The sequence below is a fragment of the Meleagris gallopavo genome, chromosome 1, assembly GCF_905368555.1.
Source record: "Meleagris gallopavo chromosome 1, MGAL_WU_HG_1.1, whole genome shotgun sequence".
Lineage (NCBI taxonomy): Eukaryota > Metazoa > Chordata > Aves > Galliformes > Phasianidae > Meleagris > Meleagris gallopavo.
In genome coordinates this window covers 140,917,086-140,943,349 of record NC_139404.1, presented here as the reverse complement: position 1 = coordinate 140,943,349, position 26,264 = coordinate 140,917,086, and the positions used below count along the sequence as shown (strand labels likewise).

General features: G+C 34.9%; 1 protein-coding gene across 1 annotated transcript in view; it reads left to right on the top strand.

The window, feature by feature from the left end:
- The window catches only part of ITGBL1 (integrin subunit beta like 1), a 134,570-nt gene that overhangs the window by 49,246 nt on the left and 59,060 nt on the right, over nt 1–26,264 (top strand). Inside the window, exons 3-7 of the mRNA XM_085215545.1 lie at nt 5,195–5,341; nt 8,004–8,126; nt 11,653–11,793; nt 14,355–14,495; nt 16,688–16,834. Of these exons, the coding sequence (XP_085071671.1) occupies nt 5,195–5,341; nt 8,004–8,126; nt 11,653–11,793; nt 14,355–14,495; nt 16,688–16,834 (699 nt within the window). The remainder of the gene's footprint in view (nt 1–5,194; nt 5,342–8,003; nt 8,127–11,652; nt 11,794–14,354; nt 14,496–16,687; nt 16,835–26,264) is intronic.

Here is a 26,264-nt window from a genome sequence, read left to right as displayed (position 1 = left end):
TGAATCAAAAGAGAAATAATGAACCAATTTTTATTTGCACAGGTGTATGTCTAGTGTTGCTCCAGATTCCAAAGTCCCAGCATCTATCCTTGTGTATCCAGTCACTGTATGCTTACCAGTAGTTTACTGAAGAAAGACATCAATTCTCTGAGGACTGCCCAGCCCACGCAGCATCTGAGTCATTCAGCAGAAGTACCTATCTCTCATGATGGGTTACATATGAAATAAGTGAAATTTGTGAAGTTATCCTTCCAGATTAGTGCCTCAAAGACAGTGAGATCCATTCTGGTCTCAGAACCTTTTGTCAGAGATTTCACCTTTGTATCTTCATTCTTAGATATATAGGAATGCATATCTGTAGTAGAAGAACATTTTTAGAATGCTTTTAGAATGATGTTAAGAGTCTGAGAGTAAAAGAAAGTCAACCAATGGAATGTGGTTTTAATTATCATTTTTGAGTGAGATGGTTTAACTCCTAGTCATTGCTCTTAATAGTAACATCATGGCTACCAACTCCTCCCAAGGAGAGTAGAGGGGCAGTGCTGAGCTCTGCTCTCTGGTGACAGTGATAGGACTTGAAGGAACAACATGGAGCTGTGCTGGGGGAGAAGGAGGGTCAATTTGGCATTTAGGAAAAGGTTCTTCACCAAAGAGTAGTCAGGCATGGAGCAGGCTTCTTAAGGAAGTGGTCACATAAAATTTGAATTTTGAGTGGCCCTGTGCAGAGCCAGAAGTTGAACTTTTTTATCCATCTTGTAAATGGTTACAATTCCACAAGTATTTGTCTGAAAAAATTCTGAAGCTTAGAGACCTAATGGTAATTTTTGAGAATAACTTGGATCCATGATTGTTTAATATACAAATGTGTAGGATTTTCATGGTTTGTGACCATTTTCTGCCCCTCCTGATATGTCTTCAATGTGTATGTCTGAGACAATTTTGGTGAAAGACTTAGTCACACTATCTTTCCACAGCTGACATGAGTATATTCTCAGGTTCTTCTTGCTGTTTCCAATTGGGAAGGCTGTAGCCTATGGTATCTCTTTGTATCTGTGTGTGACCTTGTGCTTTGTAACACTAATTTAAATCCACTTTTATTACTTCAGTCCTTCAGACTGTCAGCCCAGTTCATTCTGTATGACTTTACATCTTCACTTTTTTACTGAGGTCTTAAATCACTTGGCCACTGGCAAATGTTTTTAGCATACAGTGGATTTTTGTATCAACATCATTAAAAAATATGTTTAGTTCCAAAAATGTTATTTGAAATATTACCTTTCTAGTAATACTGCATTCATCCTAATGTTATTTCCTTCCCTTAAATCAAATTGTGATCCCTACACTTTTCTAGCATACCTTATCCAGAATAATTTAATTTTTTCCACAGTGGTATCGTATTTGGTGAATATGTTCAGACCATTCCTGTGTTCCTTCTCTTGAAATATCAGTAATCTTATAAAGACAGGTAAACTTAACATAGTCAATTTTGGAAAAAAGCTGTTATTATTTATATTCCATTTCTCACTACTTCAATACCTCTAGTTGTGCAATGCTTCTCAGTTTGTTTCAAATTCTTTCAAAGTGCCCCATGAGGTCAGATCAACTTTTTTTTAGTTGCCCGGATCACATACATTCCTTTTTCTTAAAGGAAAAAAAAGAGTTTATTATTACTGTTATTTTTCAGACATTTGATTATCAGTCTGTTAGATTCATTAGAAGTCTTTGTTATTAAACTGGCCTTTCATATTCAAGTATTGCAAGATATGGAGTGAAGTTATGGTGTCTCACAATCATGGTCTAGACATTTCATTTAAAACAATTTCATGTCTTTGTTTTGTTCTCATCTCTGATAATTAATTTTCATTTCCATAGTCTGTATCACTAGCTGCAGTGCATTTACAACTATGGTCAACATCTCCATATTAATTTCAATTTGGACTGTCTGTAAATTATCTGTAATCTTAATGCTGTTTGCTGCTTTATGAAGACTTTTTTTCTTTTTTTTTCTTTTCTTTTTATTTGAATGATGAAAGTACATTTTAGTACTTGCAATTTTGCAAGATCTGACCCTGCCTAAAATTTTCTGTTCTTGCTTCCTCCATATATTTTCTGACATCAGACAGTTTTCCTTGCATATTAGTTTCATTTTCCACCCTATGAGATCTCTGTGTGCTCCAGATATACTCTCTGAGGTGATTGCTCATCCAGTTAGAAATGAATCCCTTTATTATAAAAGGTTTTCCCACATGTTTGAATCCGATATTTTTACAGCCCACAGACACAGTCTTTTTCTTCAAGAAATTCTAGAACTTCTTTTAGACTTTATTATTTCCCATATTCCCTATTTTTAAGTTAAATTCTAATTTATTTATGTTTCACATTTATTTATGTTGCAGCAATTTTTGTAAAATGCAGCTAATGTGTCATCAATTATTCTAAGATATGCTTTTCTTGACCAACTATTTAGTAAGGTCTTGTAGCTCACTTTTCTTCACTTTTCTTTTGTGTGGCCCATCCTCAGATACCTGAGTCTCACTCTCGATAGTAGAATTTACCCTCTGGGAAGTTACAATATTACTTCACAGCTTTCACAGCGCTATGTACTCCTTATTTAACATTTCATACTATTTCATTTAAAACAGAAATCTACACGCAACAAAACAGATCCTACACAAACTTTTGTGAAAGGAATCTGAAACCAGTAGAAAACTTCTGTACCCATCTGAATATTCTTCCAGCCCATAGCATATATGATTAATAGTTCATCACATCCTTACTTTTGTCATGAGAAAGAATGGTATTGTTGGTGCATGCTGAAGTGGAAAGTAAGCAAGAAAAGGACTACTGTGGCCACTGACTTGCATTACCTACTGCATCATTTATATGACAGGAAAGGTGCAAGAAGTAACACAAAATACTGCAGGTAGATTGACTGCCTTCTACACTGCAGTATAGTCCTCTCACCCAATTTTATATTTTAGTAGAATATTGTTACAGGTTTACAGCTCTAAAAAACTTTGCAATGAGGAAAATCAGGTTAAGTAAGTGATCAAGATGAAAATCATGAATACAATTTCACAAATTCACGAGTTAAATTCCCTATAGCAGTCTTCAGTCACATGCAAGAGATTTATTATTCCTCTCAGTTTGATTTCATTAATTTTTTAAAATTTCATTAATTCTTGTTGAATAAAGCCAAAATCTACTTTGAGTGTCTATTCTCATGGATATCTCTTACTTATTTTCTGTAAATAGTTGTATAAATGCAAGGTAAATTAAGTTTTTTCCTTTATGCATCACACATTATATTAGAGAATGTCTAATAGAAATTACTGCTGCTGGACCTACAGTACTAACCAGCATTGGCTTCTGCCTTACTCATTTAGGAATGGGAACAGGAAAATCTGTTCTGCTTTTATTAAATCATCTCTTTTTTTTTTTCATTTTCATCAGAGAATATCAAACTGTTGAATCACAAGAGTATCTAACATGGAAAATGCAAAGTCACTGTGATAAGTAATCCTTGAAAAGAAGTAAAATATGGGGAGATAGTTATATCTTTAGGTTTTTTCAGTTACCTGAGGACTTATCTCAATTCTCCAGAATGGCTTATGCCGCTGCCTGTCAGTGAAGTGGAATAATCACAGGAGTAGTTTTTTCATTATATATTTTACATTCTACTCTCTTTTTTCCCTTTCTTTTACTGACAGTTATTTAAAAAAATTTAACAAGGTGGCAGCTCCTGTTTTAAAACAAGAACGAGCTTTATTTTCTCATGTGTTCTTCTATTATATTTTTTTCCCAGATACTGATTTGAATCTTGTCTTAGGGCCATCTTGGAAGGCAAACAAACTGTTATGGAGAAACACAAGATACTCCTTTTTCTCTTAAAAATGTTTCACTTACAGTAGTTATTTAAGTTCCTTTTCATTAGCAGCAGGCTGGGCTTCTGTTTTCAGGCAGTTGACTCCGCAGGTAACAAGTGCATTTAAAACAGATGTAGTGATTGAAAGATAATTTACTTCACTTAAGTAGATAAAATTGTTTTTTATTTTAAAATGAAATACTTCATTTTAAAGTATTTACAATTTTTTTTCCTTACATTTACTATATAAAATTGTAAAGGAATACTTAAATATTAAGAAACAGAAATTTGCACCTAAAATATAATGTGGAAGGTGATAATGTACAATAGAAATAGTGTAAATTGTCACTTAGTCTGTGCGATATATATTTGGCAATATTTAAAGAAAAGTAAAGAATTCATAAAAACGTTATCTATCTTTATTGTTCTAGTTCTTTGTACTATTAGATATATCACAAATTTTAAGCAGTGTACTATTCAGTTAATAAAAAAACAAGATACCATTAAGCAGCTGCATTTGTTCACTTAAGACAAATGTGTTTGGCAAATAATTGTAAATAAATACAGTTCTGTGAGCACTAAAACATGCTACATTCCCAATATACTGTCACCTTATAAATGTAAAATTCAGTTTTGCAGCAACAACAAAATGGATTCTAAGTAGATAGGTGAAAGCTGGAGGAACTACTAGCTAGAGGAGGCTTCATAAAAAAAGATTTTCACCTTTCAGTGGAGGTGGAATCTGCTGTTTCTATTGCAGGAGGGAGTTACTGCTTGGCACTGTCATTACTGGCCCTCTCCATGCACCTCTTTATGATTTGTGTCACTAAAGCTAATTCCAGTGTCTTCAGGCTGAGGTTTCTGTCCATACTTTGCCAACAATTGGCCAAAGGGGGTCAATGGAGTCTCTGAACCTCCAGTTTTATTATGTAAATTAGTTAAGAGTAGAGAAACATGGGAATGAGAAAGAGGTAAAAGTAATAAGAAAGACTACTGTTCATACAGGATGTTCTAGCTCCTTATTCAATCATAAAGTAAATATTTTTTGTAGATGTATCAATATTAGGCTTCCTTAGACATACATTAGACTTCAAAGTCATTGTGATTTCAGGTGTCTCTAGACATTTAAGATCATATTTATTCATATCTATTTATGAATTCATATGAATGATATTAATTGAATCTGTTAATTATATTCATTTAAATCTATTCATTTAAATCTAAATTTAAATGTAATTGATGGAATCTACTTTTAAGAAATGGATTAGAAAATATAGCTTTTTGAATGAGAAAAAAAGGACTTGACACACTCTTTCCTTCCACTACTAGGCCATGGAAAGTGTGACTGTGGGAAGTGCAAATGTGATGAAGGCTGGTATGGTGAAGCTTGTCAGTATCCAACTACTTGCAATCTTACACGGAAGAAAAGCAATGAAATGTGTAAGAATTCTCAAGATATCATCTGCTCTGGTGCAGGTAAGATGTCTTTTGTTTGTCTCGATGGCTTAAGAAGTTCTTTGTGTATTATCTTAAGTACCACTGGTTTCTTGTCTGATTAAGAATTTTGTATAATGTGTTTCAGGAAACTGATAAATAACTGTGCGTATATTAAAATGCTTGATTTTCCTATAGGCTCATTCCTGTGCATATGGTCTGTAGTTATTTAGTATGCTTACTTTAGAACTATAGTTTATCCATAGCTTCAGGTTGATGAAAGTGCCTCTGTGTCAGGCATTCTGCACATCAATAAGCTGTATTTATGGCATTAAAACAGAAAGTGAGTTTTGTGTGTGTCCGTGTGTTAGATCACAATTTCCAATATATATATATATATTTTTTTCAGAATGTTTTTAAGCTATGCGATTTTTTGAGGACTTTTGAGCTCATATTTTGTTACATGGCAAAGTTTTGGAAACAGAGAGATGTAAGAGTGGCTCTTGTGAGCAGAGCCCAGCAGCTGCCCCATGTCAGAGCAGAGCCATGAGTGATGAGTGATGCTGGATGTGCTTTGGGAGAGCAAATTTAAGGAAGGGAAAAGCTGCACAATAGCAGCTGGGAGAGAGGAGTGAGAAATGTGAGTGAACAGCCCTGCAGGCACCAAGGTCAGTGTAGAAGGAGAGCAGGAGGTGATTCAGACATGAAGGAGAAGTTCTCTGCAGCCCAGGAGAGGCCCACAGTGGTGTAGGCTGTCCCCATGCAGCCCACAGGCACCACATGGAGCAGATCTCCCCATGCAGACATGGAGGAATCTGGGGTGCAGCAGTGGATGGCGCCTGAAGGAGTTCACAGCCCTTGGTGAGCCCCTGCAGGAACAGGTTTTAAGACTCTACTTTTGTTTTTATTTCTTACTAACCTACTCTGTTATTGATTGACAACAAATTAAATTAATCTTCCCAAAGCTAAACCTGTTTTGCCTGTGATGGTAATTGATGAGTGATCTCTTTGTCCTTTTCTCTACTGAGAAGTTTGTTCACCGTATTTTTCCCCCTGTCCTGAGGAGGGGAGTGAAAGAGCATCTGGGTGGTTACCTGGTAGCCAGCCAAAGTGGTGACAATGATTATCAAAAAGCTGTTGTGGAAAACTTACTGAACCATTTAATGGTGTATTTTAATATTTACCTTTCTGGTATGGTAGTTCTCTTTGCTGTTATTTTTAATTTTGCAACTTAAATGGGCAGGCAGCTCAGCACTACAAGGCTATTCACTCATTCCAACCCCTCCCAGTGGGGGGAAAAAAAGTGTAGAAATCATAGGCGGAGATAAAAACTGTTTACTAAAACAGAGAAGGAAAGGAAAAGTAATAGTAATGGTAATTTTATATATATTTACAGAGTGAAACACAGTAAGTGCTCACCAGTCACCAACCAATTCCCTGCCAGTCCCCAAGCCAGCTGCCCTCAAGTTTTATACTCTTTGCATGACACCATATGTTATGGAATACCTGTTTGGACTGTTTAGATCAGCTGTCCTGGTTATGTCATTCTTCCTTCCCTCCTTGTGCACTCCCAGCTCCTCACTGGTGGGGAAGCATGTGAAGTTAAAACATCCTTGGCTATGTGCAGCACTGCTCAGCAACAAATGAACAAAAACATCAGTTTGTTATCAATATAGTTTTTCCTAAAGTCAAAACTGACATTCTGAAGACAATCTACTCTGTTCCAGCTGAGACCGGGACAGTTACGCATTGTTTTCCAAATCAAAAACTACTGAGAAGGCAGTTGTTTGGTTTGACCTGTCTCTCTGAGAGAAAAGAGGGGATTGCTACTTCCCTTGGAGCAGCAAAACAAAACTTTCGTGTTTGAGACAGTGGGCTATGGAGAGACAGCCACCAAGATGAGGGAGCAACCTTATATGAAAGACTAAGAAGCAAACATGTTCAGGCCAGTGGTGATAGAAGAAAGATATGTTTAAAAAAACATTTGCATGTTTTGCATCGTCTGAGCTCTCTGCATTTGTAATATGTCAGAAAGTTTTCTGCTCTGGCTTATGTTCTGAGAGGATTCAACTCTGTGGTTTTAAAGAATCTAGGGGTCTTGTAGATAGTTAAATCAAGGGAGACACAGGTCAAGCAAATCCATCCCACTTTTTGCAACTAGCTGTCTCTTGTATAATATACTGGCGCACTAATAACTTTCTACATAGAGTCTTAAGATTTTTAAATCCTATTCCTCATATAATAAGCATAAAAGGAGGCTGGTGACTAGAGTGCAAATACACTTTTTGAAATTATACAAACATTTTCAGGTCTTCAATAGCAAAACTCTAACTCTTATCTAAGATGACTGTGGAGCTGGGCAAAATCAGGTTTTATTCTTGAAAAGATGGCTAAGCAATTTTTTTTTCCTCTTAGTTTGCTGAAGATATAATTTTTAAAACTGATTTAATGCTTAAAGTACATGAATTAAGACAGACAATCCTAGGAGTGAATTTTACATATTAAAATATGATGCTGCTTATTAAGAGTGAATCATTTTAATATTGTATCTATTTAGAGACAACATTAGACTTCTTGCTGACGTGGATTATTTCCATTTCATTCGTTATCTAGTTACTGCTCAGAAATATATACTGTCGCTGATGGAGTGATGAAACTCCTTCCATACGCTCTAGTCATTGAGTTATGTCTTAAATATTTGCAGGTACATGTCAGTGTGGCAGGTGTAAATGTGTAAACTCAGGAGGAAGTGGACTGGTCTATGGTAAATTTTGTGAATGTGACGACAGGGAATGCATAGATGATGAAACCGAAGAGATTTGTACAGGTATGTGTTTCATTTAGTATGTTAAGAGTGGTGAAGACGAAGGTAGTTTGCTATAAAATTATTCAATGAACTTAAAACATGTTTTTCTTGAATGTATGAATTAAAACAAAAACAGTACTGCTAACAAATTTTAAGTTAGAATTTCAGATGCAAAAATGGGCTAGAGAGGAATTGAGAGAAGGAAAAAATCCTTTGACATCTTTCTCTTTCTGAGAGAGATAATTTACTGGAGTACTTCACACCTTACTGCAGCTGTCTTTGGCAGAAAATAAGTAACATGAATGTTTTGTGACACAGTTGACGGTGAGAGGGAAAGTCAGGGAGAAAACCCAAGAAAAATAGAAAAACAATATTATGAATTTGAGGCAAGAAAGCAAAATTTAGAAAGGAATGAGAATGAATGTGAGATGAGAGCTCACAAGCAATTCAGGAGGTAAAATGTGAAAGGAACAAATGAAGAAAATCTTCATCTGTGGTAGAAAACACAAGAGAATAGAATGAACTCTGCTGTGAGAAGTACAAATAAAATCCAAATGATGCTTTCATTTCATTATAAATTAGGAACCTAGCAATTAAATACCATGTAAAACGCACCATTTCTAGCACTGCAAATGCTGTTGCATATGTTAATAGGGAGGTTTGTTCTTGAAATGAAAGCTGCTACAAATATTTTACAAGCTATACATATGCAGTGTCTGCGTGCTTATGGCTGTACCCAGAACACCACTTACAATATTCATTCTCTGATAACAGTGTATGCTCTGCATGTACGTGTGTGTAAAAAGGCGGACTAATTGAATATGAAATCTTTATCTGTCTTAATGCTTACATAGAGAACAAAATAAACGGTATTTAATTATGTGCCCTTTATGGGAGCAAGAACTACATTTTTTCCCCATGGGATTAGGTATGGATTGTAAATGAAAGTGATTATGTAGAATAGTCCCCTAAAGTCCACACCTATGAGTAGAGGACAGTAATTACCTGAAATAAAATGAGTGAAAGGCAATAGTATTTAAGTGTTAATGATCCAGTCTACATTTATTTGCTTGTAAAAAATGGATATGGTACCAACTGTGATAGAAATTCGTCACTTAGTTCCAGTAAATTCTCCTGCAGTTTTTGTCAGTTTTTTTCTCTGTCTGTGTTGCTGCTGATTGACACTGTTAGGCTTTTCTTAGTATTTTATTTCACCTTGTTTCATCCACTGCCATCATGTTCCAAAACAGAACAGATGCATCTCTTAAGAAAATTAGTTTTATGAGTATAAAGATATCGAAGTATGTTGATGTACATAGACAAAAAGGTCAGTGTAATTCATCAGCATGTAAAACTTTTATACTTTATTTGGAACATTACAAAATAAAAATAAAATAAAAATAATAGAAAAATAGGTACCCTTTACTTGCTTATGTTGTTGTAAGATTAGAAGTTTATACACTTAGTGTATGAGTGTTAGATTTTGCTTTGCTTTCTAAGATGAACCTCTCCAGCACATAAACTATGTATTTAATCAGAAAAAATGGGTAGCATATGACCTGAAAGGTCAAAGGCACATAGTTATATAGCAGAAAAAAAACAAACCCTTCCCCCATATCTAGTTATGGTTTCTCTCTGCCACTTGGATGTTTATTTTAATATCTTTTATCCATCCTTTCCTTCCACAGGATTTCCATCATAGTAATCATTCAGGTTTATTTATGAGGTAAAAAAGAAATGGTGTTCCAACTCAGGAAAAAGTTACTTATCTAGCAGTGGTCCCTAGTTGCTCCCATACAGAGAGTAAACCTAATCGGTGCCTGTTCTGCTTTCCTACTGTGTGCAGCACCAACTTAGTTGCTACGTACTCTTTATTTCCCTTGAAGCATTCTGGCTATAGGAAGATCTTGAAGACTGCGATTGACTTCAAAAAGACAAACTCAGGAGGAATCAAGCTAATAAATTATCAGAAGTTTATATTTATACACATATTTTTAAGGCCTGCTGCTGTGAGCTGGAATTTTATCCTGGAAAAGCTTCCAATGGAAATCTTAGATGTGGACAACATGCATTTTAAGCTTTGCTCAAGTGAACTGTATTTTTAATCAAAGCATTTTTTAGGCAGGGCACAGTTACAACAACATATCAAGCTTTTCATTTGAATTTTTTCAGCCACTTGGTTGTTTCTGCTTCACTAGGTATTTGAAGCTGCACAAATTTTGGAATGAAGTTACAGCAATTTTTTCATAAAGTTTTAACAAATTAAATTCTGATCCTGATCTTTTTTTCTCTAAGGCTATGTGCTCTAATGAAGCAAGTTTATTCTTCAGTCAAGAGCAAGTGGTAGGGTCAAATTGTATTATTTAGATCATATTTGAGGACACATAATGTGAGTGAAAGATGAAGTAGGGATGTTTTAATCTTCAAGAATTGCCAATAACTTAATTCACTCCATCATTTTTTCTGTTTTCTTGTCTGCTGTTTGCGAGCAACCTATTGATAATATGTAGTGTTATAAACTGTATTGATTGCTTAGTTATGTGAGTATTCTGTTATTGTTTCATGTCACCTAACAAAATTTTTGTAGCAAAAATTCTATGTGTAATTCTAAAAACAGGAAAAAAATGTATCCCAGAGGTCTAATTTTAATCTCTGATAGTTGATTATATATATATCAGGTGAGTATATTCTGAAGGAGACAACAACATCTACTATACTTAACATACTTGAGAGAAAAAAGAACGAGATGATGACTTGATCGTGTGTCCTTCTAGTAAAGAAATTAATGTATAACTTTAAGATTAGTAGGAGTTGCAGCAACTGAATTTAAATGTTTTTTTTTTGTTTTTGTTTTTCGGCATTGAGACATGTGATAGAAGTGGAATAAAATGTTCGGTAGCCTGTTTCATAAAGTCTTAGACGACACATGTATCTTCCTAGGAGAAAAGGGGTTTGTTAAAAACACTTTTGAACACTTAAAACATTCATTTTACTAATTCTTATCTTTCATGATCTGATCTGATTTATTCATCTTCAAATATTCTCTTGCTAGGTAAAAAGAGAAGCCACATACAGTGCAGAGTTTGAAGTAAATCAATTGTCTCTTTTGGAATTATCTGAAGAGTTGAAAATGAAGAGAGCTTTGTTAGATAGGTATAGTATTGTAGACAAATGTGTCCCAACTTAATATTAAAAGATCTGCTTAACTTTTAACTATTGCATTTGCTGTCTTTAGAATTTACCTATAAAGGAAAAAAAAAAAAGGTTACAAATACAAATACAAATACAAAAAAAAGTCTTTTTCTCAGTGTTTATTGATAAAAGATCTGTGATTAAATGAAAACTTGCGCAGATGTCGACATGCCGAAAAGTATAGAGCAGGTATCTTTTGTTTTACTTGAAGTAGACACATGCAGTCCACAAATTGTTTCTATTCTGAGTCCAGAAGTAAAAGTTTTTAGAAGTAAAAATATCAAAACAGTTACACTGCTAATCCTTCTTATGAACTTGCCTCTTTCTCACTGTATAAAATTTCTTTTGGGTTAAGGCCATGGACAGTGTTACTGTGGAAACTGTTACTGTGAGGCTGGTTGGCATGGAGACAAATGTGAATTCCAGTGTGACATCACCCCTTGGGAGATCAAGAAAAGATGCACATCTCCAGATGGCAAAATCTGCAGTAATAGAGGTGTGTCATTCATGCATTTCTTTTACACATATTCATATTTTTGAATATTTGAATTGTTGACAATTTCTAGTTTGTTCTCACTTATTTTAATCTGAGTATGTATTTACAAGTGAGTGGCTGGATATCTCTGTTTCAAGATGAACTAATATCTACACACTCATTTTTAGATGGAGCTAACCCAAGAAAATAAAGTTCTTTTCTTCTCATCCTTCATTTCTGTAATAAGACTGAGCAGAAAAACTTCTCAATGCACCGGCTCTGGTGAGAGACTCATCCTGCTAAATCAAATATTAACATATTGGTCTTTGAATGGATCAGTGCTATAAGCAACAGAACAGTGTGCCAATCTTCTCTTTAAGAACAATAAGGACCCACAACTTGAGAAAACAAAGACACAAGCCTATTTTTTTCTCCCAATGCTACTTGAAAGAGCAACAAAGAAGTGTGCAGTAACAGTGCAGTGGAACACATATGGAGTTGGAAAGGTAGATTTGGCACAATATATTTCTAAGCTAGATTTTCTTTGCATCAAGTCCCAGAATTTTAATTTTTATCTTATAATTCTGTTTAATTCTGACATTTTTTGAAAATAAAAACAAAGACAAACAAACAAAAAAAAAACATAGAACAAAATAAGATTAGTATTTATCACCTACTATATTTGGCTTTTTTTGAGGGAAGAGTTAAAAGAGCATGTTATTGTTTGTCCATATAATACAGAATAAAAGTAGAACATAAGTTTAAGTCTCATTGACACTTAAAAACATCTCTACTGACAAAACCTGCTATAATGTGATCATCTAATTATACCGAGAGCATTTAGAAAACTCTTTTCTCTTAAATATGAAGAAATTGAAAGATTAGCTAACATACTGAGGTCATGCAGGCTCATTTAGTTCTTGGGATTAAAAATATATATGTATATATGTATTTCTGGAAAAAATAAACATAGAAATGTTTCAGATTCTATTTGCACCAGGAAAATAATTTCTAGTCAAATTAAATCTGAAATTAGAACAATGACATTTTAATACGTACTTCTTTAAATTTACATTGTATATGGGAGAAATGAAGGTGAATAGTCTAGTACTGTTCAGAAAAGCTGCAAACTTTTATAAAAAATACATTAATGTGATATTTATATATTTTTCATCTATTTGTGGTTTTATCCATATAAAAAAAATATGTAGGCTTTTGACTACATAAAGTTGCTTTCCAGTGTTTCTATTCTCTTTAGTCCTATTTACTTAGATTTCTGTGTTGACAAACACTGTGATACAGGTACACACAGATACTTGCCCATTCTAAACTTAAATATTGAGGCGTCTCACTGTTTAGCTTACCTCAGTGCTAAAATGGGTAAATTGTTTATATCTCTCCACCAACCATCTAGTCAACCATCAGAGACCAGATGTGAACTTCAGATTTTTTAAACTTTGATGAGATGGTGCTTTGCATTCTAATATCCAAAACATCTGATCCAAATTCACTTTGAAGTTGTTTCTGTGAGAATAAATCACTCTCCAGAAGTATTTATTCAATTTATGGTTTCATTTTGTCTTATTCTCCCTCCTTCAGTAAGGTCACTGAATTGTGAAATAATCAATAATCTGATGCAAATTTCTTGAAAGCCGTTCTGGTGGCATTAGCACTTGACAGGCTTTGTATGACAGTCATTCATGCACAGTTGTGCAGTCCTTCTCTTTTTAGAGACAGTGTACATGTCGACCATTCAATCACTCTGTCCTGTTCTTCTCAAATACATTATGTTGTTCAGAGTAATCTGAATAAGAAGATAACAGCATTGGTGGAATAGCAGGAAAGTGTCATTTCTGTCCAGGAAGTGGACTGCACACATCTATACAGTTAGGTTCCTACTTTGTACCTGCTGACCTCTCAGCAAAATCATATTTAATGAATAAGGAAACTGTATGTGTGTTCTAACTTTACCTAAATCAGTATGTTCTCACTATATCAGTAAGGCTGCGCTGAAGAAGTATGTCATGTATAAGATTTTCCTTCCTATTGTGAACAACAGGGTGTGGCCACGAAAAATGACTTGGGAAAAGTGAAAAAAGTATCATTTTCATGTAGATCTGTGGTGGTGTTCTTGTTAGGTAAAGCTTCCCACTCATTTTCAGCTGGATTAAAATTTGGATTTTTTTTCTAGTTTAAATGCTTATGCTTTCACATCCACTATTTACCTAAGCCCAAATCTTTTAAACAGCATTGATTTATATTCTTATTAGTGTCGGGGCAAACCACTGTTGATGTCTTCTTCTTCTATTCTGTGTACTTCATATTTTGTTGACTCCTAATGAGGATCTACAGCAAAGATGAACTTGGAGCCAACTTGCCTGTATGAAGTATTACTACTAAGTAACCATAGAAAGTTGTAAATCATTGAAGTTGAATGAACAGTCTTGGCTAACATTTGCAGTTTTGACATTGCAATCCCACGAAAGCAAAATTTAACAGGTGAGAATTTTTGCTACAAAATTAGTACTCTAAATTACTCAGTTAATTTTCCGTCCCTGTCTCTCTTATTTTCTTTTTCATAGGCACATGTGTATGTGGGGAATGTACGTGCCATGATGTGGACCCAACTGGAGACTGGGGAGATATTCATGGAGATACTTGTGAGTGTGATGAAAGAAACTGCAAAGCAGTATATGATAGATATTCTGATGACTTCTGTTCAGGTAAGAAAAATGCAACAAGGAATTTATGTGTATCTCTACGATAAAGGTCCATAAATGGCCTGATCCTGTTCTTCCTTTTCTCTTCAATTCTCATTTTCCCTAGCTTTAATTACAACAATCTTCAGGTGCTTTTGTTTGTTTGTCTTAGAGGGGTGGGTCCAACTCAAAGACATAATTCTGTAAAAAAAAAAGTTATTAAAATAGACACTTTTTTTTTAGATTTGAAAGTTTTCTTAAAACTTCTTTTTTTTTTTCTCCATAAATATGAACTATTTTTAGGTGCACAATTCCTTTCTAATACTATTGTCTTCGGTACAGTCTAAGATCAATTGGAGAATGTCTGAAACTTTAAAATAAATATCCTATATTGGGACAATTTAAATTTGATCATATTTTATTTGTCATTGCATATCTAAATAAGAGAATATGTTCAATTTGCAACCTGCCACTGGGTACACATGCAAGCAAGGAACAGAAATGGAGGCTTTGAACACTTTTCAAGGAAAACCAAATAACTGAAGTAATGAAAAATTGTTCGTATGAGCTTAATAAGACATGTAGACTAGGAACTACTCTGACAACTTGTAGAATGCTTGTTGCCATTTTCTTCCTTTAAACTGATATGTGAATATGTTTAATAAATGTAATATAAGGCAATATTAAGTTTCAACTATTGGTAGATGGAGATACGACAGGAATGTTTCTATGATTTTCAAGAAAGCGCTGCATAGACAAGTGCACATAAATCAGTGCTTTCAAGTCCTGTATCGAGTGAATGGCAGTTATCTGAACAGTGTGAGGGACGATCATAGAGTCATTGAGGGAAAGACCTTCAAAATCATCCAGTTAAGATTGTCAAGTTCAGTCACCAACTTGACCGACCAATTGCCAGCACTATACTATGTCATTTATTGACACATCCACATGGCTCTTAAATATGTGCAGGGATGGAGACTCCAAACATTTCCCTGAACAGCATATTTCAATATCTAACCACTCTCTCCACAAAGAAATTTTGTCCAATACTCATTCTAATCCTTCCCTGGTATAACTTGAAGCCACTGTCTTGCATTCTACTTCTGGTTTCCTGAGAGAAGAGGCTGACAATCTCCTCACTGCAGCCTCCTTTCAGACAGTTGTAGAGTGATGAAGTCTCCCCTTAGCTTCCTGTTCTCCAGACCAAACAGTCTGAGTTCCCACATTTGCTCCAGATAGGTCTTGTGGATTTAACCTACAGTCACTGCTCATAAGAATAAGTATTTCAGTTTGTGGCAAGGAATTTTTTTGCTAGTGCCCAAGCCTCCTTCATCTTGTACAAGGAACGGTTTGTATGGTCAGAATCTCACAGCTTTATGCAAAGGGCATTAGGCTCATGATGAAGAGAGCTAGGCAACTTGAGTTTGCTTCATCAGGTTACGCCAGCATTCAGATAGAGCAAACGAATTGGCTAGTTGGTATTTCAGGTTCAATTCTTAGGATGGTTCCATCTGTAACTACTTGGTTGTCACCCTTATTTAAAGAAACTATCCATAAAAGGCTTTGTTTCGATTGATTATTTTTCCTGAACTCAGTAAGCACAGTGAAAGTTACGTTTATATTGTTATGTTCAGACATAGCCAGGAAGAGTTAGCTAAGGAGATTCCAAAACCACATCTCTTCATATGGAGATGAGGATTAATTATGCTGAGAATTTTATTATTTGCGCATTGTTATATAGTAGAATGCAATACGTTGAGACTTGGAATTGGTGTAGAATTGCTTGTATCAAGCGGATCACATTGATTGAAGTATATGAAAGATGCACTGGAACAGTACTTGGAGAATATGCTGCAACTGCGTAGAAAAACAAACAAACAAAAAAAAAAACCAAAAACATAAAGGTAAGTGAAATATTGCTTTTGATGGCCCTATGTCTCCAGACAATGAGATGCAAATCTGTAACCTCCTTTACACCTTTTTGCATTGAGAAGTCTGTGACAAGTGGTAAACATCCCTTAAGAAAAACAAATAAAGGAAATACAGCTCAGATAACATGATATGGAAGTTACTGTAGGGAAAAAAAGTAGATCAAGTGAATTGATTGTATTTTTGCCAGACCGACTCTTTAATGAAACCAGAAACTTGATAGAGTTTGTTTCATCATCAGGTTTTAATGCCTTGGAGGCTAATCTTTAGTTATATTCATTGAAAAGGTCACGGACAGTGTAATTGCGGAAAATGTGACTGTAAAGAAGGATGGACAGGGAAGAAGTGTGAACATCCACGGTCTTGTCCATTGTCAGCTGAGGAAAGTGTGAAGAAATGCAAAGGAAATTCTAATTTACCTTGCTCTGGAAGAGGTAAGGACATTCCTGGTAGAATTTTCATGCTCTCAAATTACACTCCCAATAAAATAATTTTTACATATATCTAAGATTACCAGTACTGAAAAACGTAAACTTTCTTGGATCACTGTGCATAAGTAAAACCTGCATAACTTTTTCAGTTTTTAGAAGGCAGTAGAGAATATGAAGGTGCAAGTGGGGTTGAAACGAGATGATCTTTAGATCCCTTCCAATCCAAACTATTCTATTATTCTACAGTGAATGAACATTTGTTTTGTGATTATTCAAGGAAGATTTGAAGATTGCTGCAGTTAAGTCTTGTTAAGGGTATATTAAAAACATGAAGCTGTTCTTTGCAGTCTCTGATGGAACCAGTTTTCAGTCTGTCACAGTAAAATGCTGTGGCTAATTTTCATCTGTCAAAGCGTGAAATGTGTTTCTCATAAACAGAAGGAAAAAAAAGTAAATATGACACTAACTTTTACTAGAACTGATAATTGAAGTTTTTACAAATTCTGCCCACTTAAGTATTTGCTGGGAAAGGTCTAAAGCTGGTCTTGAATTATTGTATTTGACCCCAAATGTCATTTCATTTGCAATTTCTTCTTCCACAAATATTATTTAACATAACCAGAAATTAGGCTGTCAAGCTAAGTTAGCACAGTAATAATCATATTTTTAATCTTCCTGCAAATGTGTAACAACTAATAAATTAGTAAATGCAGCATTAACTATTTCCTAAAAGAAACACATAGCAACAGTTGTTGCTTTCTTTTTCTTAATTAATTGTGTTAGAATTTTCCACAGGATTAAGTCACTCTGCTAGTGCTAAAAATTATCAAAGGAATTACTGGGTACAAATTAGACGGAACGTGTACATCTGAACATTTTATTGTTCATGATTGCATTAGTTATATCTAAAAGAAACAAGACTGGAATTTATTATTTTTTTATATGTATGTTTTAATACAGACTCACTATTGTCCTGTTCTTATTGGATATGCTGAATGTTTATTTCCTCATTTGCTGTGTTGTGTTTGTTGAGCATTTGAGAAAGATAGTTAGATGATTTGCATAACAAAGCCTGAAATATGTATTCTAAGTTAAAAAAAAAAGTATCATGCACTTTGAGTCAAATAACAGAGAAAAAAGACCATCATAATGACAAGTTTAATATGAATAACAATTTAATTCACATTTTTCTGTTTGTTTAAATTTTGAAAAAAAAAATCTAAATATAGTTTCAAAAAATGCAATTTTAAAATGGAATTTGTTATCTTGATCTAATTCTATGAATTATTTTGTTTAGGATATTAGAAGGGAAAAAGAGGAAGGCGATCATTTAGCCTAATCTGTATTTTGCTGTGTTTTGTGATAGGTTTTTTTTTTTTTTTTTTTTTTGGTTGTTGTTTGTAAGCCCTTTAGGTTTTGTTTTGGACTTTTTTTGAGCTTGACCTTCCTGATTTCCCCTTTTACCCAGTGTATTCTGAATATTAAAAAAAAAAAAAAAAAAAAAAAGTTCCTGTACAGCTGAAAAAATATATGTGTTTAATGCCTATGAAAACTTATCATTGAGCCCTTATGGTTATATTCCTTGGGCCAATATGCAAATCCTACTACTTGTCATTTTGTCTTGCCATGAACAGAAGTTACACAAGCAAAGGAAACAACTTAAAGATAACCACAGCTTCTGTCGAGTCTTTTGGGAGGGGGAAAGGCCATGGACTTGCAAAACAAGCCTCAGTTCTTCTGAAGTCAGTAGGGAGCATTCTGTGACAAGGAAGAGGAAATTCCAAAGAAAATAGAAACATTTTCTTCCCATTTGATCATTAGTATTTTGATCATTTTCTTGTAATATTTTTCTGTTGACTATGGCACCAGGACCGTAAATCTACTGTGCTTCTGGAGAGATACACAATGTCCTTCTTTAATAGGATCTTGTAGAAAGGCTGGTCATGTGTGGAGCAGAATGTAGAATGGAAAGCCTAGAGATGTAGCAGTAGTTTATGACTTTGCCTTGTATTTTGTGTCCTTGAAGAACGATTCCTGCTCATCTGTATCTTTTGTTTTTGGATTAGCCAACAGTGATTCTGACAGCCGATGCTCTTTTGTAATCACTTTTATGTTTTTGAATAAAGACATTACAGAAGAAACACCCTTAGGATATTTAATAACATTATAGGTAGCCATAATTTTGAGGGAAAAATAGTACAATGCTATAATTCATAGTCATTTTCTATAGCTATTGACTAACTGCTAAGATATGCTCAGATTTTCAGGTATAGGAGATTGAAACTTCAGTTGTGGTACTTTTTTCCTAAGATTAGCATAATTTGTATTTTTGTTTATAGCATTTTCTTAATGAAATGTTAAGTATGATTTCAAAATATGATAATTCTTCATTTAAACAGTACACAAATGAAGTTCTGTTCGTTCTGTTCTGTATTGTGAGATATTGAAGAAAGCCTTGGTGAGCTGTTTTCAGTTCTTTGTGCATTTTGAAACGTTTTTCTGATTTTGAAGACTATAAAACTCCCAATGATTCAGTCCTTAAAATCTCTAATAATATTTACAGAAGGCAAACCATTAAAAATAAATTAAAAAAAGAAAAAATGAAAAGAAAACCACAAATCCTCTATATTCTTCATGAATACAAGTTTGGGAATTGCATGTTTTCGTGTCAGTGGTTTGAGGCATTGGAAGTTAAATAAAAACCTTATCTTTAATTTTACTTGATAGTATTTTATAGCATTAATACAAAATTCATGGCAAAATTATGCTCTTCAAAAATTGTCAATCAGTTTGAGGAACAAAAGATTCCATCTTCAAACTTCATTATGGGAAAATGCTTATTTTATACCCTATGCTTTCTTTTCAACTGCAATAATGACTGGAAAAGGCAGAGAATATTAATCTAATCTCACTCTTTCTTATGAGTCAGTGACTCAACATTTTTCTAGTATTAATTATTCCTATAAGAATCCAGATTATTCATAGCTATTTGATGTCCTTATAGAATGTCCTAGGTTGAAAAGGACCACAATGATCATATAGTTTCAACCCCCTGCTATGTGCAGGGTTGCCAGCCACTAGACCAGACTGCCCAGAGTCACATCCAGCCTGGCCTTGAATGCAAGCCTCCAGGCATCTACAACCTCCCTGGGCAACCTGTTCCTGTGCATAACAACCCTCTGTGTGAAAAACTTCCTCCTAATATCAAACCTAAACCTCATCTGTTTGAAACCATTCCACCTTGTCCCATCACTATCTACCCTCATAAACAGCCGTTCCCCTTCCTGTTTATACACTCCCTTCAAGTACTGGACGGCTACAATGAGGTCTCCCCAGAGCCATCTCTTCTCCAAGCTAAACACGCCCAGTTCCCTCAACATTTCCTCACAGGAGAACTATGTTAACTGTGTTTCCAAATTTTTACTATTCGCCTAGAACACAAATAATATTCTTCAATAAGCAGGAATATAGAAGGCGTCAGCAATGCAAACTAAGAAAGTTATTTGCCGCATGTGATACCCAGATTTTGAGAATCTTATGTTCCGTTAACTATAAGTCACAGAACCTCGATAAGGGGAATAAAAGATAAAGGGAGATCAAAAATAAAAGCACTGTAAAAGAAAGCTTTCTAAAATAAATTGTTTAATGACTCACTCACAGGAAAAACAAGCTGTTTCATGGGTTCTGGTCAGCATGTGGAGAGAGCAGAGAAGCTGCCAAAAATATACATGGTCTTTTATTTTTAAGTTGCTTCAAGTAGATAAAGATAGGTTTTATATTGACACGCTGATTGTAAGTGGGAATTCCTATACACTAAAATGATGTAATAAAGACAGAGGAAATATATATGCTCTCAGTTACATTGATCAGCAGTAGTTCCAGTTATATATGTAATAGAGAAAAGTTAGTGAAGGATCAGATGACAATTTTGGGAATATAAATACGCTATCACTAGGTATTTCCAAAAATTACTTTTCTTAAAACATCATGTTGAAGAGGAGGATTCAAGGTGGATTCATTCATATAAAATGAGTATTGCCCTCTACACTTTTATTCCTAAGAGTGTTTTTTGATCACTTGCTCCATGACATTTCACTATAGATATAATATTTTAATTATAAAATAGTATGCCTTTTAAGGATATACTGTACAATAAGACCAGTCAGAGATAAATGGGAAGACATAGTAAAAAAAAACTTATGTTAAGGAACAAAGAGAGAGTTTATTTTTATCATGATTAAGGGACAAGGCAAAACACTTCTCTATCTTTATAGTGCACATCATTCACTTGAATATCCCCCTGGGCAACAGTCAGATGTCAAAATAATTATTGCAAAAAAGCTTTGAGGAAGAGAAATGAAAATAATAAGAGTAGGTTTTGAGAATACTAAATGAGAGCTTTCTTCTTTTCTTTTTTAATGATCTTGTAATTGTCACTTATCTTGAGTGAAGGCAGCCATACTGTGGCAATGATCCAAAGACAGATAAATGACAAATCTCTATATTGGTACTGTCTTTTGCCATTTTAATCTCCTTTATATAATGGTTTTTATTTATTTTTCATATGGAGAGAACAAGACTATTTCTTTATCTATGAAATTTCCCTTTATACTTGTGGTCTAGCATTGAATATCTGAAATACAATTCTTTTATTCTGAAAATTATGTTATTTTTGCAAACTATCTAAAGTCTCATTTTCAAAAGATTAATTTTATGATCTCATAAGTTATACAGCACTTTGAAAGTTTTCTGACCATTGTCACTTTTCAGTAACTTTGCTGTTTCTTCTCTACATAGAGTTATGAATGGGTGACTGACTTACTGAAAGAGTAAGAATGCTCAAGGTGTTATTACAGGCTCCTTATCACATGGGTGTCAAAGCTTGTGGCTTACCTGGGCCACACTGAGTGAAAAGGAATTGTTCTAGGCCACATATATGTAGGTCGCAATGAAAGTAATGCCTCTTATTTATTTCCATGGGAACTACAACAGATACAAAGAGCACAATAACGCTATTTGATAGAACAAATTCTTAGCTGCAAAAACTCTATTTTTCAACACAGTCACCATCATGAGCTATGCATGGTGTACAAGAGCGATGTACAAGAGCATGCATACTGCACTAGTAAAAATCTGCACCAGCAGAGGTGATCCAGTGCCGCTGTCGCCTCTGCTGAAATTCACCACCAACTACCTCACTGTGCTCACATTCACTGTTTGGTCTTCATCAACGTTCAGTAAGCATTGAGAAATGTCAGTGGGTGCCATTTTTTCTGCATGGAGGAATTCAATGACTTATCTTTTCTTCATATGTACTTCCATGTCAGACCACAGTTGGTCAGACCGTCCCTCTGCTGTCAACTGTCACACAGCAACAAAATGTAATGGAACGCTGATGGGAAAGTTCTTCCTTTGCTGCCACACTAGTATTTCTCTCTGGCAACAGAGGGCGTGTAAAACTCTGGTAAAGAGTCAAATATTTGAATTGGTCATCTGATTGTAACACCATACATTCAATTTGAAAATCTACAGCTCATGTATTTACGCTGAAGGAATATGGAGTCGGAAATATATTTAAAAAAATGATTTTTTCAGCAGTATTGAAACCTATTCTCAAATTTCTTTATCACAACAGAAAGCACAGCTGCAGGTTTTTTGCTATTCATGGAAGAGTATTTAGCCAGTGCATCAAAATGCATACAGTTATTTGCCATTACTTGAGCTGGTTTCAGTTCAGACAACATTGATAGCACACTGACGGTTTGTTTGTTGCTGAGAGATGAGTGTTTGCCCAGGCCAAGCGTATGTGATCTAAGGGCTGCTGGTTGAAAATGCTTGCCTTATGGTAAACAGGATACCATCTCCTGAAGTCTAGAAACAAATCCTAAGGATAAGGGACACTAAGATAACTCCAAAGACTAGTGCCGCTGCCCACTCTCTGCTACAAAGTCCTAATCATTTTTGGTTCATCCTGGCTTTGTTGTTGTGTATTATACATTTTGTGTTGCTCTCATATATAAGTCATCAAAGCCTTGGTGGACACAGCAAATACTGTAAATTCTAATTGATACAACATACAGTGTTATGTAGAAGGAAAGAGAAGCCTTCATGCAGTTAATAACATCTGTGTACCAACAGGAGAGAGTGGAAACTAGATACAGAAATATGTGCTAACTAGCAGCCTAAAAGTAGAACTATACCATTCCTTTCCGACCTTTGTGGTGATGTTTTACAGGACTGGTCATAAATAGCATTCAGCTTGCAAATAATTTGGAGTTTTAGATCTTGAACTACTATAGCTTCATAGAAATATATGGAGGACATTGTTCAGTAGTTCTTCAACATTTTTGAACTTGTACAAGCTGTAATATGGCAATGCACAGCTGATTACCTCTCTGGCTCATAAATCTTTACAGACAGTGATGATGCTTTAGAAAGGCTGCTGTTGGAATACGTGAAATCATGGGAACCTCTTCTGTGCTCTTAACACTGGAGCCTTCTTTACCACAGTTTCTTTTCTTCTGAGTGTAGATATCAGTTAAAGACCTTGGGGTTCCTTGATGCTACTAAAACTAACAAAAAAAAAAAAAAAAATTCTAGTATTTCTATTAAGTATCTATAGAAAAACATGATTTTTAATAATTGTTGCTTATTGAGTTGGTAAAGAAAGGTGTTAGGGGAAGTTGCCATTTGAGTAATTCAATGTATATGTAGGTTATATGTTACTTACATATGACAGGATAGAATTAGAGTAGAAAAGTAAACAGTCCTAAGGTAAAATCTGGGTTACCACCCCTGCTACTGGTACTTTATTGCAGTACTTTGCAAATTTCACTGTTTAATTGAAGTGCAAATTGCTCTAATATACATCACATCTGAATTTGGCCTGCTGTTTTCATTCATTTTGCATGACCTCTGCATTCTGAAGGAGGTCTTAATTAAAGCACTATAGTAGCCAGTCTGGCAGCATGTTATGAACAAGAACAGAACTTAAATGCATGTCATGAGTCCCAATAAGCATCAATATTTTTCACCTCATCAGTTTTGAGACTGAGCTCTGTTATTCATCTGCGTGCTTCAAGCAGAGAGGCACTCCTTCTATACTAGTACTTTCATGCCAGATGAGCTGTCATGACAGTGGTTGTTATACAATTTCATATGTTCTTATGTACTGGATTGACACACCAAAGTCCTCTTGTATAGTCTGTTGACGTCAAAGGAAAAAATATGGGCAAATTGTGTTTTTTTGTTTTTGTTTTTGTTTTGTTTTGTTTTGTTTTGTTTTTTGAAGGAGTAGGAAAGGGTTTGTCTATAAGTAGTTCAGATCACTGATTTTAAACTGTTTTTCTGATTTGGGCTCTTCAGACTCTATGAGCCTTTCTTCTTTATTTGAAGCAAGATCCTCATGAAGCTGCCTTTACTTAGGAAAGCCAGTCTGGACATTCTAAGAATATTTTATCTTTTCCCATTTCCATTTTTTTTTTTTAAATGCAATTGCCCTTTTGTAAGAATATTTTTTCAGGATCCCAATGCTGCACTACTCCTCTAGAGAATACTGCTTATTTGTCAGTGACTCACCTTCAGCACTGGTTGCTATTCTTTTTGCCTTTTACTGCTGCCTTTTCAGGAGATAGGAAGTAGGGGCAGACGGACCAAGGGAGGATTGTAGGTCAAAAGAACATTTCATTTCTGCTGTGAACCCATTCTTGCAGTGCTTATAGCTCAAAAATAAATACACACTTCAGGAAGTACTTTATCTCCACTTAAGGGCTTTTTTAATCTTTTCTGGTGGAAGCAGGATGTGATGGAAGTCGCCAGTGTTTGAGACGTGTGTGATATTACAAGAGTGAAGTGGTTCTCAAAAAAAATTGTAATAGTATGTATGAATGTACTGAAGTTTCCCACTGGTTTTCAGAGTGGAAAGTCTTTGAAGAGGCAAAGAACAGAGGAGAAGTAATATGTCTATTTTAGGATGATACTTAAGAATTAGGGCTATGAAATAAAAGAAGCAGAATAATATTTATGGCTGGCAGAGTAAATGCCATTGGATGCCTCTTTTCAATGAAAATGACTTCCTCTTTTCCAATATAGCACTTCTTGATTCAAATATCTTTCATTTTATTCTTGACTGTAAGAAAGACAGTGCAGGACAAAATAAATTCTACTGTTTCGATGGTTATGAAATATGCAGGCATAATTATTTATATATGATATGTTTATGTAATGACACGACTATATGAGTGTTTATTTATGTTGTTTATTATAAGTAAGGATCAGAGAGCAAACTAACAAATGTTATGTGGTCTGTACAGACCACATGATCAAGAAAATATCTAAATAAAGAGATATTGAGATATCTCAACATTGTTATCTTTGTTACTTAGTGGCAAATTCAGTCACTGACATATCTCCTGGATAATCAAGAGAGCACAATTCAAGTAATCCAGAAGATCTCTGGCATAATCAAAAGACATGTTAATGACACATGTAGGCCACATGTAGGACATGTTTTGCTGGACTTGTTACTGCTGAGCAAGGATAAGGGATGTGATGGCTGCTTACAGCATTGGCAGCAGAGGTAGTGGAGTTTAAAAGCATTGAAAAGAATTGAGAAAAATTGCAGTGCAGTACAGGAGAGCTAATCTTCACTTCTTTAAGGAGCAATTTGACAGAACACTGTGCTCTGAAGAATAAAAGGGCTCAGCACACATGGTGATATTCAGGACAAGCTTCTCGAAGTATGAATACAGTCTATTTTGTTCAAGTATGTATGAACTGCTGAACATATCTGAGCTGGAATATGAAAAGAAATAAGCAGAAGGATGAAACAAGGATAAATTACTTGGGAGAAACATATACTTCCTAAGAAAGCAAGAATGGAGTTAGGAAAACCAAAACTCAGATAGAGCTGGAGCAGCAAGAGACATGAAGAGCTGAAAGAAGTGTGTTTATGAACATATCAACAAAAGAAAGACAAAGGAAGATGTGGGCATGCTGCTCAGTGGGTCAGGGACCTTAGTAACTAAGAGTGTGGGGTACTTTTTTCATGTTTGTAATCAGTAAGATCTGGCCTCCCAGGCTACTAGCAGCCTTCAACATAGATCATTCCAAAAATAATGCCTCCTATTTACTTCTGTGGGAACTACAACAGATACGGAGAGCACAATAACGCTATTTGACAGAGCAAGTTCTCACTACAAAACATTATTTTACAACATAGTCACCAGCATTAGCTATGCATTTTTGCCAGTGTTGAACAAGAGCCTGCACACTGCACTCATAAAAATCAGCACTAGCATAAATTACACCTTCACTGCCACCTCTGCTGAAATGCACTACCCACCATCTTTCTCACATCCATTGTTTGGTCTCCATAAATGTTCAGAAAGTGTTGATGAATGTCAATGGGTGCCATTTTTTCTGCATTGAGGAA